The following is a 15,788-nucleotide window of genomic DNA, read 5'->3' as shown; positions in this document are numbered from 1 at the left end:
TACCCGCCTTTGAACTGACTCTAACTTCTGAATGCCCTTTTTTAAAAGTGGAGATCGAAACTGTACCCCAAATTCCAGATGTGGCCTTACAAGTGATTTCTAGAGTGGTAACAATACAGTGGGATCCCAGGATCTAATCTCTCTTTTATACACCCTAAAATCTTGGTTGCTTTTGCAGCTGCTGCTTGACATTGAGAGCTGCTGCTCAGCTTATTTGTAAGGCCCCACTCACACTTGCGCTATTTTGACGCAAACGAAATCCGTCACTAATGTAGTACAGTTCATTTATTTACAGTGGAAGCGCGACACCATGTGGACACAAATGGGTACTGCATGACACACGCGGCATATTAACGCGCTTCCACTGTAAATAAATGAACTGTACTACATTACTGACGGATTCCATTTGTGTCAAAATAGCGCAAGTGTGAGTGGGGCCTAATGAGAATACCCAAGTCCTCCTGCTCTGTAGTCCCGAGTTTACTTCCATTGAATGCATACGCAGCTATAGGATTACTCCGTCCTAGGTGCATTACTTTACATTTATCAACATTAAACCTTTTTTTTCCAAGTATCTGCCCATTCTGATATCTTATCTTTGCAATATTGTACTGTCAAGGTCAATTTTTAATATCCTACATAGTTTGGAGTCGTCAGCAAAGACTGACACTTTACTATCAATCTCATCCACAAGGTCATTAATAAAAAGAATCGGTGCTAACACAGATCCCTGCGGCACCTCACTGCTGACTATAGCCAATTTTGAGAATGTACCATTTATGACTACTTTGTTTCTGATCTTTTAGCCAATTCCTTACCCAGTTGCATATAGTTCTCCCCTAGTCCTTGCTTCTGGAGCTTTAGTATAAGGCTATTATGTGGTACAGTATCAAATGATTTTGCAAAGTCCCAATAAATCACATCAGCTGCATTACCAATATCCAGGTTTGCCCTTACCCCCTCATAGAACCCCAACAGGTTGGTTAGACATGACTTATCTTTCATGAATCCATGCTGTTTGTCAGTTATTATATTATTTTCTGCAATATATTTTTGCATGTTGTCCCTTAAAATATCCTGAAAAACTTTGCCCAGTACTGGTGTCAGACTTACTGGATGGTAGTTGCCTGGATCCACCCTCTTACCTTTCTTAAATATCGGTACCACATCAGCAATCCTCCAATCCTGAGGCACCAACCCTGTTACAAATGAGTCTAAGAAGATGAGATACAACAGTCTGTCAACTACTGAGCTGAATTCCCTCAATATTTGTGGATGAATGCCATCTGGCCCGGGGGATTTATCAATGTTTAATTTTCTCAGATGCAGGTGTACTTCTTGTTAAATTTAATAATATCAGGTGGTAAACCTTGATTTTCGACTTGTTTAATAATCCCTGGAACAGTCAGCTCCTTAAGGTACCGTCACACATAACGAGATCGCTAGCGAGATCGCAGATGAGTCACCGTTTTGGTGACGCAGTAGCGATCCCGTTAGCGATCTCGTTATGTGTGACACCTACCAGCAGAATGGTCCAGGTCATTTTCTTCAAAGGCGATGTCCTGCTGGGCAGGACACATCGCTGTGTTTGACACTGTGTCACAGGGTCACAGTGACTGCTGAGATCGTTATACAGGTCGCTACTGCGACCTGTATTGTTTCTGCATCGCTGGTAAGATCTGACTGTGGTATCTCACCTGCGACCTCCCAGCGACTTACCTGGGATCCCTATCAGGTCGCATCGTTTTCGGGATCGCTGGTAAGTCGTTGTGTGTGACTGGGCCTTTAGTGACCATGGATGAGAAGAGCCTGTTTAATATATCAGCCTTTGCTTTGTCCTCTATAATTAACTTGTTATTATATGTTAAAGGGCAGATACCAACCCCGGTTTTTTTTGCTTATGAGTTCTTCCCAAGCTTTTCTAGATAGACTAGTACCTATAATAGTGAATAGGACTCTTCACATGTTCCTGATTTTTGACAGACTAGGCAGTCCACAAAAAATTGCAGAGACATGTCCAATATAGATCTGAGTGTCAGATCAAATACAGCAATGCATATATATGGGTCTGTAAAAAAAAATCAGACCATCCTAATGTGCCATCCAAATGCTGTCTAATTTTCAAAAACTTTTAAGGAAGGTAGAGAAATTTTTTTTCCCCCACATACAAGAAAAACTGATGACACTTAAACCAAACTCTGATGGAACTCACCGAAATCACTGATCAAAATCTGGCAGTTTTTCTCATACGTGAAAAAAAAATGTGAATGAGTCCTTTAGTTTGTTCTTTTTTTATGTTTTTTTCCAATGTAATTTGTCTCGGTATTTTGCAGGTGAGATGAAAAAGATTCAGAAATTTTAATTAAAAAAAAAAAATTACAAAAAGTATTCTTAGCCCAAAATAAATGGAATAGTATAAAAAACAAACACAAAATCTGCCTCAAAAGTAAGCTATACCATCTGCACTCCAATTAATGAACTGCAATGTAGCAAACTACAGGGTTGTGCATTGCTGATGTATTAACGTCACACAGAACGTTGCCTCAAGAAGTAGGACCTGCTAGCTTCTGGTTCTTTAAAACCTTTGAATATAAATAAAAATATTCTCATTCATTGATTGCAAACAAATATTCTAAATATATTGAACAAATCAAATCCAAATGTTGCAATTTATCATCAGCCTCCCTCCAGCATTTTGGCATTAAAAACTCTAATGTTTTTATGATTTTCCTCTCCAGTCTCTCTCGTTGTTTCCAACTGGTCGTCATTATTTAAAACAGAAAATAGTCCAAATTGTAGGGAAATTCACAACTGCAATAGTAGGCAAAGATTTTATTTTTGGTCTTTAGAACAGTTTAAGGATATACCCAATTAAAAGATGCAGGACTCTTAAAGGGAACCCGCCACCAGGTTTTTGCTCTCCCATCTGAGAGCAGCATAATATAGAGATAGAGACCTTGATTCTGGTGATGCGTCACTTACTGAGCTGTTTGCTGTCATTTTGATAAAATTATGTTTTCTCTGCTGCAGATCTAGCAGTTACACAGACCTCATGAATATGGTGGACTACCTGCAGCACGCCAAGTAGTCCTGTACTGATAATCTCCTGCTGATTGAACAGTGATTTTATCAAAACTACACTAAGCAGCTCAGTAAGTGACACACCGCTGGAATCAGGATCTCTGTCCCTACATTATGGTGTTTTCAGATTAGATGTCAAAAACCTGGTGATAGATTCCCTTTAATTTGTTACATATAACTCCGTTTACGAAAAGTGAGGTTTCGGACATTGACAAGCGACAACAGAAATGGCATTTTACCATTTCTGCCATGGTCCAACCCAATTACTCACAAAGACTTCTGTGTGCCTGGTTCCGTGGTCTAACCAAACAGCTGTGATGGTGACAGTTGTCACTTCTCAGGTCTGATTTACCCTGTAAATAGGGTATTTTCTGACATTGTTGAGACAAAAAAAGAAAGTAAAAGTGAAACAAAAAATGTACAATATAAAAAAAATTGTTTAAATCATGAAAAATAACAAACTCTTGCCAAGAATAACCAATACCCTGCCCTGACAGAGCAACTTTAACTAAAGCATGTCATATACAAAAATACACTACGGGAAAAAAAGTTTGCTTTTTTCACTTTCCTTAACAAAACTGGCTTGAAATTGGAAAAAAAAATAATTTTTACCTTTTTTAAGACCATAAAAAGCCAATATTGTTTAAAAGTACCTATTATTATTTGTTTTCTAAAAAAAATATTTATTCCCAATTTGCCACAAAAAAAGACATAACTTTTATATTTTTCTATTATATTTTTATGTAAATTGGTAAAAATGCCCTGGTCATGCTGACCTGAAATGCTTCCAGGGGTAATGGATTAAAGTCCAATAGCTGCAGTATGATTCAGCTTTGAAAAGAGAAGATGGCAGAAAACTTTTTTTTTTTATCTGTCCCGGTAACTAATTCCACAGTGACTTAAAAAATTGCTGTGATGCGACATAAGACGACATTGTACCGAAATAAATCCTCATACTCATACTGCCGATGAGTAATCAGATGGCATGTCTCTTTAAGAAAGAGGAGATGACGAGGGGTGGACATTCCCCACCATATAAAAGACTCCGAAGGGCCATTTTTAGGCCAGTAAGATCAGTGACCAGAAAGAGAACAAGACCGATCGAGGAAAGAGATCCCTCGAAATACCATCTGCAATCCTCCCTGCCTCTCCTTCCCTCCACTCCCATCACCATTTAGCAGGGAACAGGACAGAACAATAAGGAATCGCAGTCATGAGTGAAGGAACAGCTGAAGAACCAAAGCCCAAAACTCCAGGGACTGAACCCAGTGCGGCTTCCCCAGGTGCAGACGAGGTGGAGAGGAACGTGTTGGGTGAGTATTGTGCACTAATCCTGGAGTGGTGCGCGCTCACCCTGCAATACATGTTGATGATCCAGTATGTGCGCCCCCTATTGTGAATTAATTACCTAATGTTCCGGTCATGGTCTATTCCTGGTCTGGATGAATCCCATCTGTTCATCTGCTCCCTGATAATATTTCAACTGTGACATAGCATAGTCATGAATGAGAAGTGAAGACCTTCTTCTATTATATTACTATCAACTTACACATTTTACTATAGTTTTTGAGAAAAAAATTGCAAATTCATCCATATAACACTCTATCAATCACCTTTAAAATATACAAATATTTTTAACTCCACAAATCCACCATACAGACAGATCTGAGCTCATGGTATACATATATTTTTAGATTTGGGAATGATATGATACTATAAATTGAAATCGCACATTTTCTTCCAGCAACGAAAGTCCAGGGGACGGTTAAATGGTTCAATGTAAGGAATGGCTATGGATTCATAAATCGGTAAGTTTTCAATTACCAAATTTATTTGCCTATATCTTGGATTAATATACACATTAAAGGGTTTTTGATCTCTGGGGATCTGACCACTGGGATCCCTAGTGATCCTGAGATCGGAACCCCGGCTGACTGGAGTGAAGGTCATGCGTGTGCACCTCGCTCCATTCATTCTCAATGCAAGTGTCAGAGATAGGCGAGTATTACAGCCTCACGCAACCTCTGAGTGCAGAGCTGTCATATGGCTAGACATATGTTTGGTAGCTTTGTATGCCTTTGATTTCATGAAGAGCATACAGTGTTATGTATTCTGCCTGATTCCCTTAATAGTGATGTTTTGGATGCCACACAGAGCACCAAATGGCAACACAAGGAACACCTATGGCTCTGTAGCGCAGAGCTGCAGGGATTTCGTGTGCCTCTTTGCTGCCTCCATGCAGATGGCACAGCCTAAGGTTATGTGCGCACGCTGCGTTCTGGTTTGACAACAAAATTGCACCCTCTGGCAGACTTTTGACAAATGTAAACACTGCGTTTGACAAAAAGAACGCAGTAAAATTGCATGCGTTTTCCCTGCATTTTTGTTGCTTTTTGGCCGCGATTTGGACAGTGCATTTTTAGATTGAGAAGTCAATAGGTGGAAAACGTTGACAAAACGCAATGAAGAAGTGACATGCTGCTTTTTTTTGTCGAAGATTTTGACAAATATTTGACTAATTAATAAAACGCTGCCTACAAAAAGCAACGTGCGCATGCAAATTCAGATTTCTCATAGACTTTGATGGGGAAGCAAATGCATGCACTTTGTCATTGACACAGTGCAGTTTAAAACGCAAGAAAAAATGCAACTTGCACACATAGCGTTAATGAAACTGGGATACGGACGGTTCCTATGAGCGAATTGTAGCCATATTTCTTCATCCATATTAGAGCCACAATTCCCAGTCTGACCTTTGTCTCCTGACCCAAACTAACAACATCATAGGCATGCAATAGATCGCATGCTACACTTCCAATATATCCAGCCTTGAGAGGGTGGATCTTGATAGATTATTTTAACAATACAAAATACATATGTGTGTGTATATAATAAAATAATGCGTTTCAACCCTATTCATAGAGCCTTCTTCTGGTTAAAACATTTAGAAAAATGAACAATGTGCACCTCAGTGCTATACCAATCTATTTATCATATGCATAAAATATTCGGTTTGTTCAGGTCATAAAATCTGCATTCGAGCCAGGAATTGCAGCCATAATATTAACAGAAAATGCAGTAAAAATAACGTCCTTTAAATCTTACCTTGTACACAGGCTAGGCCCTATTTGTATGATTGATGCAGGTTTGACCTCCGGGACCCCCACTTCTCAAAAGAACTGGGGCCCTAAAGTCCCCAATGTACATGAAGCATTGAGAGGATGTGTGACCGCGGCTCCACTGTTTATAACGCCTACGGACAGTTAATGGAGCAGAGGTCTCATGTGTTTACAAGTGCTTTATTCCCACACAAGAATTTCAGCCCTGTTTTTTGCAGTGGGCTTCCAGTGACCGGCCCCCTACCAATCACACATTAGTAGTCTAACCTTTTAAATAGGTGATAAATGTTGTTTATGGGACATCCCCTTTAAAGTGACTGTCAGCACAGATTGACTGTTCAAACCAAGTACAAGCACTCAGTGCATCATGGCTGGGCCAAATATTTAAGTGCACCTTCCCACCTGCTTGTTTTCCCTCTTTTCCCACTCCTCTTCTTCTTTGGTTGACAACATGGCCTTTAATGAGAAAGTAGGGCAGAGATAGGTGGAAAGGTGTTCCCCAAGCGTCTGTGCTTGGTTTGTATAGTCATTCTATTCTGGCAGTCCCTTTAAAGAAAGATCAGCTACTAATGAGATATCTTGCATCTCATAGGTTGCACATAAAGGAAGACGATGTCTTGAGAGTTGGGCAGATTGTCTCTAATCATTGATCATAGTTCAGATAATTAGTCAATATTCAATTAAAGTCTAATTACTTATATAATAGTAAGTCAAAAAGTTTCAAATTATTTTCTTAAAGGGTTTGTCCGGCCTTGGGATACAAGCCTGCAGTTATCTGTGTGACTGGAGACTTGTGAATACTCAAAGCACGCAGTGTGCACATGGTCAGGATTCTCTGGTGACTGGAGCGGGTAGTAATGTGACTGCAAGTATGCTTTTTGAATACTTCGGCCACATTTGAAGAGTTGTACAGTATCTGGCCTTGCTCGTTACACTTGTATTGAGCAAGGCTGGGCACGTCTAGTCAGCATGTGACTGCATATATGTAAAGCGCGTGATTGTAGTCATGCATCTGCCTTCTCCTGGCACCGGCACCAGTGAATTCAGAAGTCTGCTAGGATTCACAAGTCTGCAGTCACACTAAAGGCCTCGTTACACGCAACGACATCGCTAACGAGATGTCGTTGGGGGTCACAGAATTCGTGACACACATCCGGCCTTGTTAGCGACGTCGTTGCGTATGAAACGTACGAGCGACCGCTAACTATGTAAAATACTCACCAAATCGTTGATTGTAGACACGTCGTCCATTTCCCAAATGTCGTTGCTCGTGCAGGACGCAGGTTGTTCATCGTTCCTGAGGCAGCACACATCACTACGTGTGATACCCCAGGAACGACGAACAACACCGTACCTGTGTCCTCCGGCAACGAGGTGGGCGTGACTTCCATGCGGCTGCTCTCTGTCCCTCTGCTTCAATTGGACGCCTGCTGTGTGACGTCGCTGTGACGCCGCACGAACCGCCCCCTTAGAAAAGAGGCTGTTCGCCTTCCACAGCGATGTCGCTAGGCAGGTAAGTATGTGTGACGGGTATTAGCGATATTGTGCGCCACGGGCAGCGATTTGCCCATGACGCACAAACGACAGGGGCGGGTGCTTTCACAAGCGACATCACTAGCGATGTCGCTGCATGTAAAGCCCCCTTTAGTGACTAGTACCCCAAGGTCAGACAACACCTTTAATGCAATATTTGTTTCTGTTATTCTTCAATAACACAGAAGGGAAATCCAGGAATATTCAGTGTTCACATAGAAGGCACCAATCTGAGCTGAGCTGAGCGACATCTCCCACCATTAGGGGCTTAATAGGAATTGCACACGATCACTGTTTGCAGCATTTTGTATGCAGCGTGTTATCGCTGCATCCAAAATACTGCATTGCACAGTACAAGCATAATGGATGAGATTTCTAGAAATCTCGTGCCCACTGTGCTTGTTTTTTCCGCAGCAAACATTGACCTGCGATGCTGTTTTCCAAGCCGCAGCATGTCAGTTGTTTGCTGTGGAGTAGGGAGAACACAAACGTTAGACCACAGCGCACTGAACCCTGATTGTGGGTACAAGCAGCTGTCGTCTCCTACGGAGGAGACTTGCGGCCCCGCAGGTCAGGACCAGCAGCATCCAGGATGCAGCGAGTCGTGATCATGGGCACGTACGATAGGCCCTAAAACAAAAGCGAATTTGGGGCGTGGAGAGGGTCCCTTTAGTCCAAATGAGAATATTAGGTTCAAGTTATTCCACTTCCCAACTCCTTACTATTTCATCCTTACACCTCTCAATAGATCTGTGTAATACGTTTCTAATCTGCTTTTATCTTTTTAGAAATGACACCAAAGAAGATGTCTTTGTCCACCAGGTGAGATGTGATACAATCCATTGTAAGAGTGTGAGGTTATGGCAGAGGTAGTATGAAAAGTTAATATAAGCCATAAACACTTCCAGCAATCAGTATTTAGCAAAGTGATATACAACAGTATCTGTTCCCCCATCAGGGCTTGTTCAGAATAACGCATTATACGTACGTGTGCTGTCCGTGTTGAAAAAGTTTATTGCACTAATAGCCTATGGGCCAATGTAATTCTATAGGGCTGTTAAGATTCAGTTTATTCACACAGACCCGGTTGTCACTGTGAAAAAAATGAAAGCATAATTTGGATGAGACTAGAATCACATATGGATCATTTGCATTGCATCTATTCTTTACCGATTCTTTACAGATACATTGCAATTAGTAAATGAAACTATATTTGGTCTTGTATATTTTTTAACAGCTGAATTATAAAAACACATGCCATAAGGATGTCATATATATGTAAAAAGTGGACAGATAGTGTCGCGGGCGGGGAGGAGGGTGTCAGCACACTACGCTCACCCCTTCTGCTCGGGTCCGGCGGCTGCTGCTCAGTGGTGGCTCGAGCGGTGGGCCGGATCCCGGGGGTTTCTCGAGCGGCACTCCTCGCCCGTGAGTGAAAGGGGGATTTGTTGGGTGTGGGAATAGTTTATTGTCCGTGACGCCACCCACGGTTGTGGTGATTGCACCACCGCTGCTCAGTATGGGGATCCCGGGGATGGTGATGCGGAGCAGCCAGGTGTTGTGATGCCCCTCCGTGGGTAGGGGTTGGTGATCCCGGGGCCCGGTGATGAGATGTGAGGTGCAGGGCCTGGTGGGCGCAGGGACGCGGGGGCAGCGCTGTGCCTTGCGGCACTGTGGTACTCACTCAGCCTGAGACGTTGACACAGTTTTTGCGGTAAACCAAACGGCTGGTAAGACGGTCCCACGGACGGCTGCACTTGCTCTCCCAGTAGGTGACGGTGATGTCCCTCTTCCTTGCACCTTTGTTTACTTGTTGGTTGCGATGGGTTCCCACCGGTAACCCGCTCCCCGGCTTCAAGCTGGGCCGGAGGAGCTCTACTCTTTGCCCGCAGGCGCTGGCCCTGAGAGACTGGTGCCCTGGCGGTGGCAGTGTCTCTCCTACACTGGTTGGGCTGTTGCCTTCAATCGGGACTTGGTTGTTGGGGGATCTACGTCCCCTTCACTGACGGATTTGGCAAATTATGGCGACTCCTAGCCTTGCCAGGGTCCGAGAGGCCCCTGCCCTGGTGCTGACTGTCCTTCGGTACACTGCTCCAGACCGCCGGGCCACTACCCGTCCGCGGTCCTTCTAGGAACTTCCACACGGTCCCCCTCCAGACAGTCACCGCCGCTGCTGACCTTGCTGACCTGTCCTGCACACAGCTGGACTACTTCAGGCTTTCTTTCTGTCACCACTCTTGCTTTCCTCCTTTTCCACTTCCACTTCTACTTCTACTTTCCTTAGCTCATCTTAGCTGTTTACTCCTTCACTCCCCTAACTGAACTTCCTTACTCAAGCTCTTTCCTGAGCTGACTGCCTGGTTTTCCCGCCTCCAGAGCTGTGAACTCCTCGGTGGGCGGAGCCAACCGCCTGGCCCACCCCCTGGTGTGAATCATCAGCCTCTGGAGGAAGGCAACAAGGATTTCTGGTTAGCTGTGGTGTTCCTAACTGGGATGTAGGGTGTGGTGGTGTGTGACCTGTGTCCCCTGGCTTGCCCAGGGCGACACATTCCCCCTTAGCAAAATGCACACCGTCCGCGGGCTGCCGTCCAACACCGGTTTTATTTTTCTGTAAAAGATAACAGGGTAAAATAACATATGTACATTTTTAATAAATCTTCCCTTAACGGGAGGCACATTTCTTTAACGTTGCAAACGGTTTACGGTTACGGTTTCCGCTCTCTCCCACCCAAGCAACCTGGCCCTGATGCTGCCCCTAAAGCCCAGGCAGCACCCCTTGACCCACAGTCCAGCACACGGTACCCGAGCGGGATCTGTCCTTCCCCTCCAGAGGGTAGCCACCGGTTCCTTTGGTGGCTGGGCCCCAGCCTGCTCTGCTGAGGGCCCTCCCTCCAACCTGCCTCTGCGGAGGCGGCATTGCGGAAAACGGTAACGGCAAACAACTTATTTACAAGCCACTTAACATTTGTGGTTGCCCTGCAAGTTCACGGGCTTGTCCATGGATAGTCCTCCATGTAAACAACTTTTTAAATGGTCCCCACGGGGACAACGGTGTCGGCTCCAGCCGGTTGCAAATCACACAGACAATCAGGTTAAACTTCGGTAATCATTTTCTTATCATTTTTCAAAACTTTTAAACAAACAAAATGGTGGTCCCAACGGGGACGGTGCAACGGGCATGTGCTGCCCTACTCCGGATATTCAGGCTCTGGTGCTGCCAAGGGAGGGAGTGCTGCGCTAGCTCGGGCCTCTGGGCTTCCCCTCAGTTTAGCGTCCAGCGCGAACCACCCCCGCTCCCCAAAGTACCGGGTGTATTGCACGATGTCACCCGGCATCAGATTGCGGCCGGGATGCTCCTCAGGCAGGTGGGCATTCACATCCCGCCGGGTTATAAACACTTCGGCCTTCAGGCCCGGTTCGTAGATAAACCCATAGCCCCGGCGGACATCAAACCGCCTCACCTGCCCCTCGTACAACGGTCCCCGGACACGGGATGTTGCTTGCCGGAGGTTCTCTTTCTCCCTAATGGCCCTGGCCACCAGCTCGGCCTTCTTCCGTTCCCTCTCAGCGATCTCCAGGCCCAGCGGTACCGGCTCCCTATCCCAATACGGCGCTGCTGCGAGCTACGGCGCACGGGTCGGGCCCTGCGGGACATCCTGGACGTTGCTCACTGTCAGGAATCTGGGCGGCATGTCCCGCGGTGTCTTGGCCTTGGGCGCTGCCTTGCAGCAACAACCCGGCGCTACCTCGGCCGAGGTGTGGGGGATGGGCCTAGGGGCTTTCCGCTGCTGGGCCTTCGGCTCGGAGCGGGTCATCGGCTCCGGCTCGGGGGATTTTTCAGGGGATGCCTCCGGTTCAACCTTCGGAATCTTCCACGGTAACACCTCCGGTTTACTGCGGGCTCCGGCTACAGGTCGGCCCGCCTGGGCGGGGACGCTGGGTACTGCTACCGGTTGCGGTGGTAGCAGGTCTAATGGCGGGGTCACAGCCTCCGGGACGGGTGGCGAGGGAGGCAGCGAAGGGAGAGGGCTTGGACCGGGCCCCGCAGCCGCGATGACCGGCCCTTCCAGGGCATCGGGACGTGGGTCACTCACACTCCCTTTCTCCGCTTCCTCCTCGCGTCTCCGCACGGTGGCTACAACGTCCGCCATGTCGGCCTCCCACTCCTCCATGAGGAGCTGCATCCTGACCTGCAGCCTTTGGTAGAGCTGCGCGGTTCGGATTTCCACCCACGCCGCGGTTCCAGGCGCGGGGGCTACGGTGTCGCGGGACGGCATCCACATGATGGCTTCTTCTTCCAGGAACGGTATGTCCGCAGAGTCCTGGCGTCCCTGCTTTTATAGCTGCAGCTACATGCGTCCAGCCGCCATCGCGTCCCCCTTAGCTCTTTCCGGCCCCTCCTCTCTCGGGGCGGGGTTTCAGCCTTCGCGCCTCTGCTACTCGAGAAGACGCTCGAGCGGGAACTTTTCGCGCCAAAGATGGCGGCTTCTGAAATTTTCCTGCCGGATATCTCCGGCGGTAACAAGGCGCACCTCTACCAAACGGCAGAGTGGTAAGATCCTGTTCGTGACGCCAAGTTGTCGCGGGTGGGGAGGAGGGTGTCAGCACACTACGCTCACCCCTTCTGCTCGGGTCCGGCGGCTGCTGCTCAGTGGTGGCTCGAGCGGTGGGCCGGATCCCGGGGGTTTCTCGAGCGGCACTCCTCGCCCGTGAGTGAAAGGGGGATTTGTTGGGTGTGGGGATGATTATTGTCCGTGACGCCACCCACGGTTGTGGTGATTGCACCACCGCTGCTCAGTATGGGGATCCCGGGGATGGTGATGCGGAGCAGCCAGGTGTTGTGTTGCCCCTCCGTGGGTAGGGGTTGGTGATCCCGGGGCCCGGTGATGAGATGTGAGGTGCAGGGCCTGGTGGGCGCAGGGACGCGGGGGCAGCGCTGTGCCTTGCGGCACTGTGGTACTCACTCAGCCTGAGACGTTGACACAGTTTTTGCGGTAAACCAAACGGCTGGTAAGACGGTCCCACGGACGGCTGCACTTGCTCTCCCAGTAGGTGACGGTGATGTCCCTCTTTCTTGCACCTTTGTTTACTTGTTGGTTGCGATGGGTTCCCACCGGTAACCCGCTCCCTGGCTTCAAGCTGGGCCGGAGGAGCTCTACTCTTTGCCCACAGGCGCTGGCCCTGAGAGACTGGTGCCCTGGCGGTGGCGGTGTCTCTCCTACACTGGTTGGGCTGTTGCCTTCAATCGGGACTTGGTTGTTGGGGGATCTACGTCCCCTTCACTGACGGATTTGGCAAATTATGGCGACTCCTAGCCTTGCCAGGGTCCGAGAGGCCCCTGCCCTGGTGCTGACTGTCCTTCGGTACACTGCTCCAGACCGCCGGGCCACTACCCGTCCGCGGTCCTTCCAGGAACTTCCACACGGTCCCCCTCCAGACAGTCACCGCCGTTGCTGACCTTCCTGACCTGTCCTGCACACAGCTGGACTACTTCAGGCTTTCTTTCTGTCACCACTCTTGCTTTCCTCCTTTACCACTTCCACTTCTACTTCTACTTTCCTTAGCTCATCTTAGCTGTTTACTCCTTCACTCCCCTAACTGAACTTCCTTACTCAAGCTCTTCCCTGAGCTGACTGCCTGGTTTTCCCGCCTCCAGAGCTGTGAACTCCTCGGTGGGCAGAGCCAACCGCCTGGCCCACCCCCTGGTGTGAATCATCAGCCTCTGGAGGAAGGCAACAAGGATTTCTGGTTAGCTGTGGTGTCCCTAACTGAGATGTAGGGTGTGGTGGTGTGTGACCTGTGTCCCCTGGCTTGCCCAGGGCGACACAATAGCACATGGATGCAAAATAGATGACAATATGGATGAAAATCGACCATTTTTTTTTCATGTGTTCATCTGATTCTGGCCATAAAAACAATTATGGTTGAAAGTTTTGGCACCCTTGATATTGTTCCAGAAAATGAAGTATTTCTCTCATAAAATTATTGCAATTATACATGTCTTACCATACACACGTTTATTACCTCTGTGTGTATTGGAACAACACAAAAAAACTGAAAAAAGGAAAATTGTACATAATTTCACACAAAACCCCAATATTGGGCCAGACAAAATTGGTGGCATCTTTCTAAAATTGTGAGTAAGCCACTTTGTTTCAAGCAGGTGATGCTCGTTCAAACTCATCACCCATCTTACGTAAAAGGTGTGGGCAAAATGAAAATCACACCTGAAACCAGATAAAAAGGAAGACATTGATTCAATCTTTGCATTGTCTGTCTGTGTGTACTACAGTAAGGGGCACTTTGCACACTACGACATCACAAGCCGATGCTTGCGATGCCGAGCGCAATAGTCCCCGCCCCCGTCGCAGCTGCAATATCATGGTGATAGTTGCCGTAGCGAACATTATTGCTACGGCAGCTTCACATGCACTCACCTGCCCTGCGACGTCACTCTGGCCGGCAAACCGCCTCCTTATTAAGGCGGCGGGTCGTGCGGTGTGATAGCGACGTCACACGGCAGGCGGCCAATAGAAGCAGAGGGGCGGAGCTGAGCGGGGTGTAAACATCCCGCCCACCTCCGTCCTTCTGCATAGCAGGCGTGAGCCGCAGGACGCAGGTAAGGTGATGTTCCTCGCTCCTGCGGCTTCATACACAGCGATGTGTGCTGCCACAGGAACGAGGAAGAACATCGTAACATCGGTCCTTCCGAAATTATGGAAATGACTGTCGCCACACCGATAATATGATTTGGACGTTTTTGCGCTCCTTAATCGTATCAAAAAGGATTTACACACTACGATATCGACTGCGACGCCGGATGTGCGTCACTTTTGATTTGACCCCACCGACATCGCAGCTGTGATGTCATAGTGTGCAATGTACCCCTAAGCATGGAGAACAGAAAGAGGGGAAGAGAACTTGAAAACAAAAATTGTTGAAAAATATCAACAATCTCCAGATTACACGTCCCTCTCCAAAGATCTTGATGTTCCTTTGTCGCAATGTAGTTTCCAATGTAAGTTAGCTAGGTTTACGTTTTAGGTCTTCCAGAAGGAAAATGACCCCAAACATACTTCAAGAAGCCCCCAGAAATGGCTGGAAACAAAGCGCTGGAGAGTTCTAAAGTGAAAGCAATGAGTCTGGACCTAAATTCCTGTGAACGTCTCAGAAAAGATTATAAAATTGCTGTTGGGATAAGGTGACTTCAAATATGAGAGACCTGGAGCAGTCTGCAAAAGAAGAGTCCAAAACTCCAGATGAGTGGTGTAAGAAGCTTGTTGATGGTTATAGGAAGCGATTGATTGCAGTTGTTTATTCCTAAGGGTGTGCAACCAAATATTCAGTTGAGGGTGCCAACAATTTTATCCAGCTGATTTTTGGAGTTATGTGTGACATTATGTCCAATTTGTCTTTTTTTTTCTGGTTTGTTTGTTTTTTTTTGTGTTGTTCGAATACACACAAAGGAAATATAAACGTGTAATTTTAATAATTTTGTGGAAGAAATACTTTATTTTCTGGAATACTTTCAACGGTGACAACACTTTCGGCCATGACTCTATTAACATGTCTTTTAATTTACCTAAGTCTTGTTATGTTGGTGCTATATTGTTTTTTGTATCTTTAGCCACAAATCCCCAGAATGCTTTATGGTTAGAGTAATGATTGATTTGCCGCTGACTTCATCCCTTCTGGAAGGGCGTTTAGTGCTGATCAGTTAAAATAGAACACCATCCGCTGCCAGGTCTGTCAAAACGTAACTTGAGAAAGTCACTAACACTGAGAGAGGAGAGAAGGGTCAATCGGTGAAGTCAATGGGACAAACTTGTATGAATAGTAGTAAACTCATGTTTCATGGTCAGAAAGACCCCAAACAATTCGGCATCATAGCGAGAGACTGTGAAATGACAATGCCATTTATTTGTGTGACAGCACACATTGCTTACCTTGGTAATGAGCACTCTGTGACTGGAGGGGCTCCAACTTTCAAGAAGTGTTTCATTCCATCATATGGCACAGAGCCTATTATTGCTGCCGTCCTATGTGACGGCACCT

The 15,788-nt window shown here is 46.7% G+C and overlaps 1 protein-coding gene across 1 annotated transcript in view; it reads left to right on the top strand.

Moving 5' to 3' along the window:
- Positions 1-4,135: 4,135 nt before the first annotated feature.
- The window catches only part of LOC142310876 (Y-box-binding protein 3-like), a 50,802-nt gene continuing 39,149 nt past the window's right edge, over positions 4,136-15,788 (top strand). Inside the window, exons 1-3 of the mRNA XM_075348651.1 lie at positions 4,136-4,394; positions 4,826-4,889; positions 8,522-8,555. Coding sequence (XP_075204766.1) covers positions 4,295-4,394; positions 4,826-4,889; positions 8,522-8,555 — 198 coding nt within the window. The 5' untranslated portion in view covers positions 4,136-4,294. The remainder of the gene's footprint in view (positions 4,395-4,825; positions 4,890-8,521; positions 8,556-15,788) is intronic.

The sequence above is a fragment of the Anomaloglossus baeobatrachus genome, chromosome 5 (assembly GCF_048569485.1).
Source record: "Anomaloglossus baeobatrachus isolate aAnoBae1 chromosome 5, aAnoBae1.hap1, whole genome shotgun sequence".
NCBI lineage: Eukaryota > Metazoa > Chordata > Amphibia > Anura > Aromobatidae > Anomaloglossus > Anomaloglossus baeobatrachus.
This window is presented reverse-complemented; position numbering and strand designations above follow the sequence as displayed.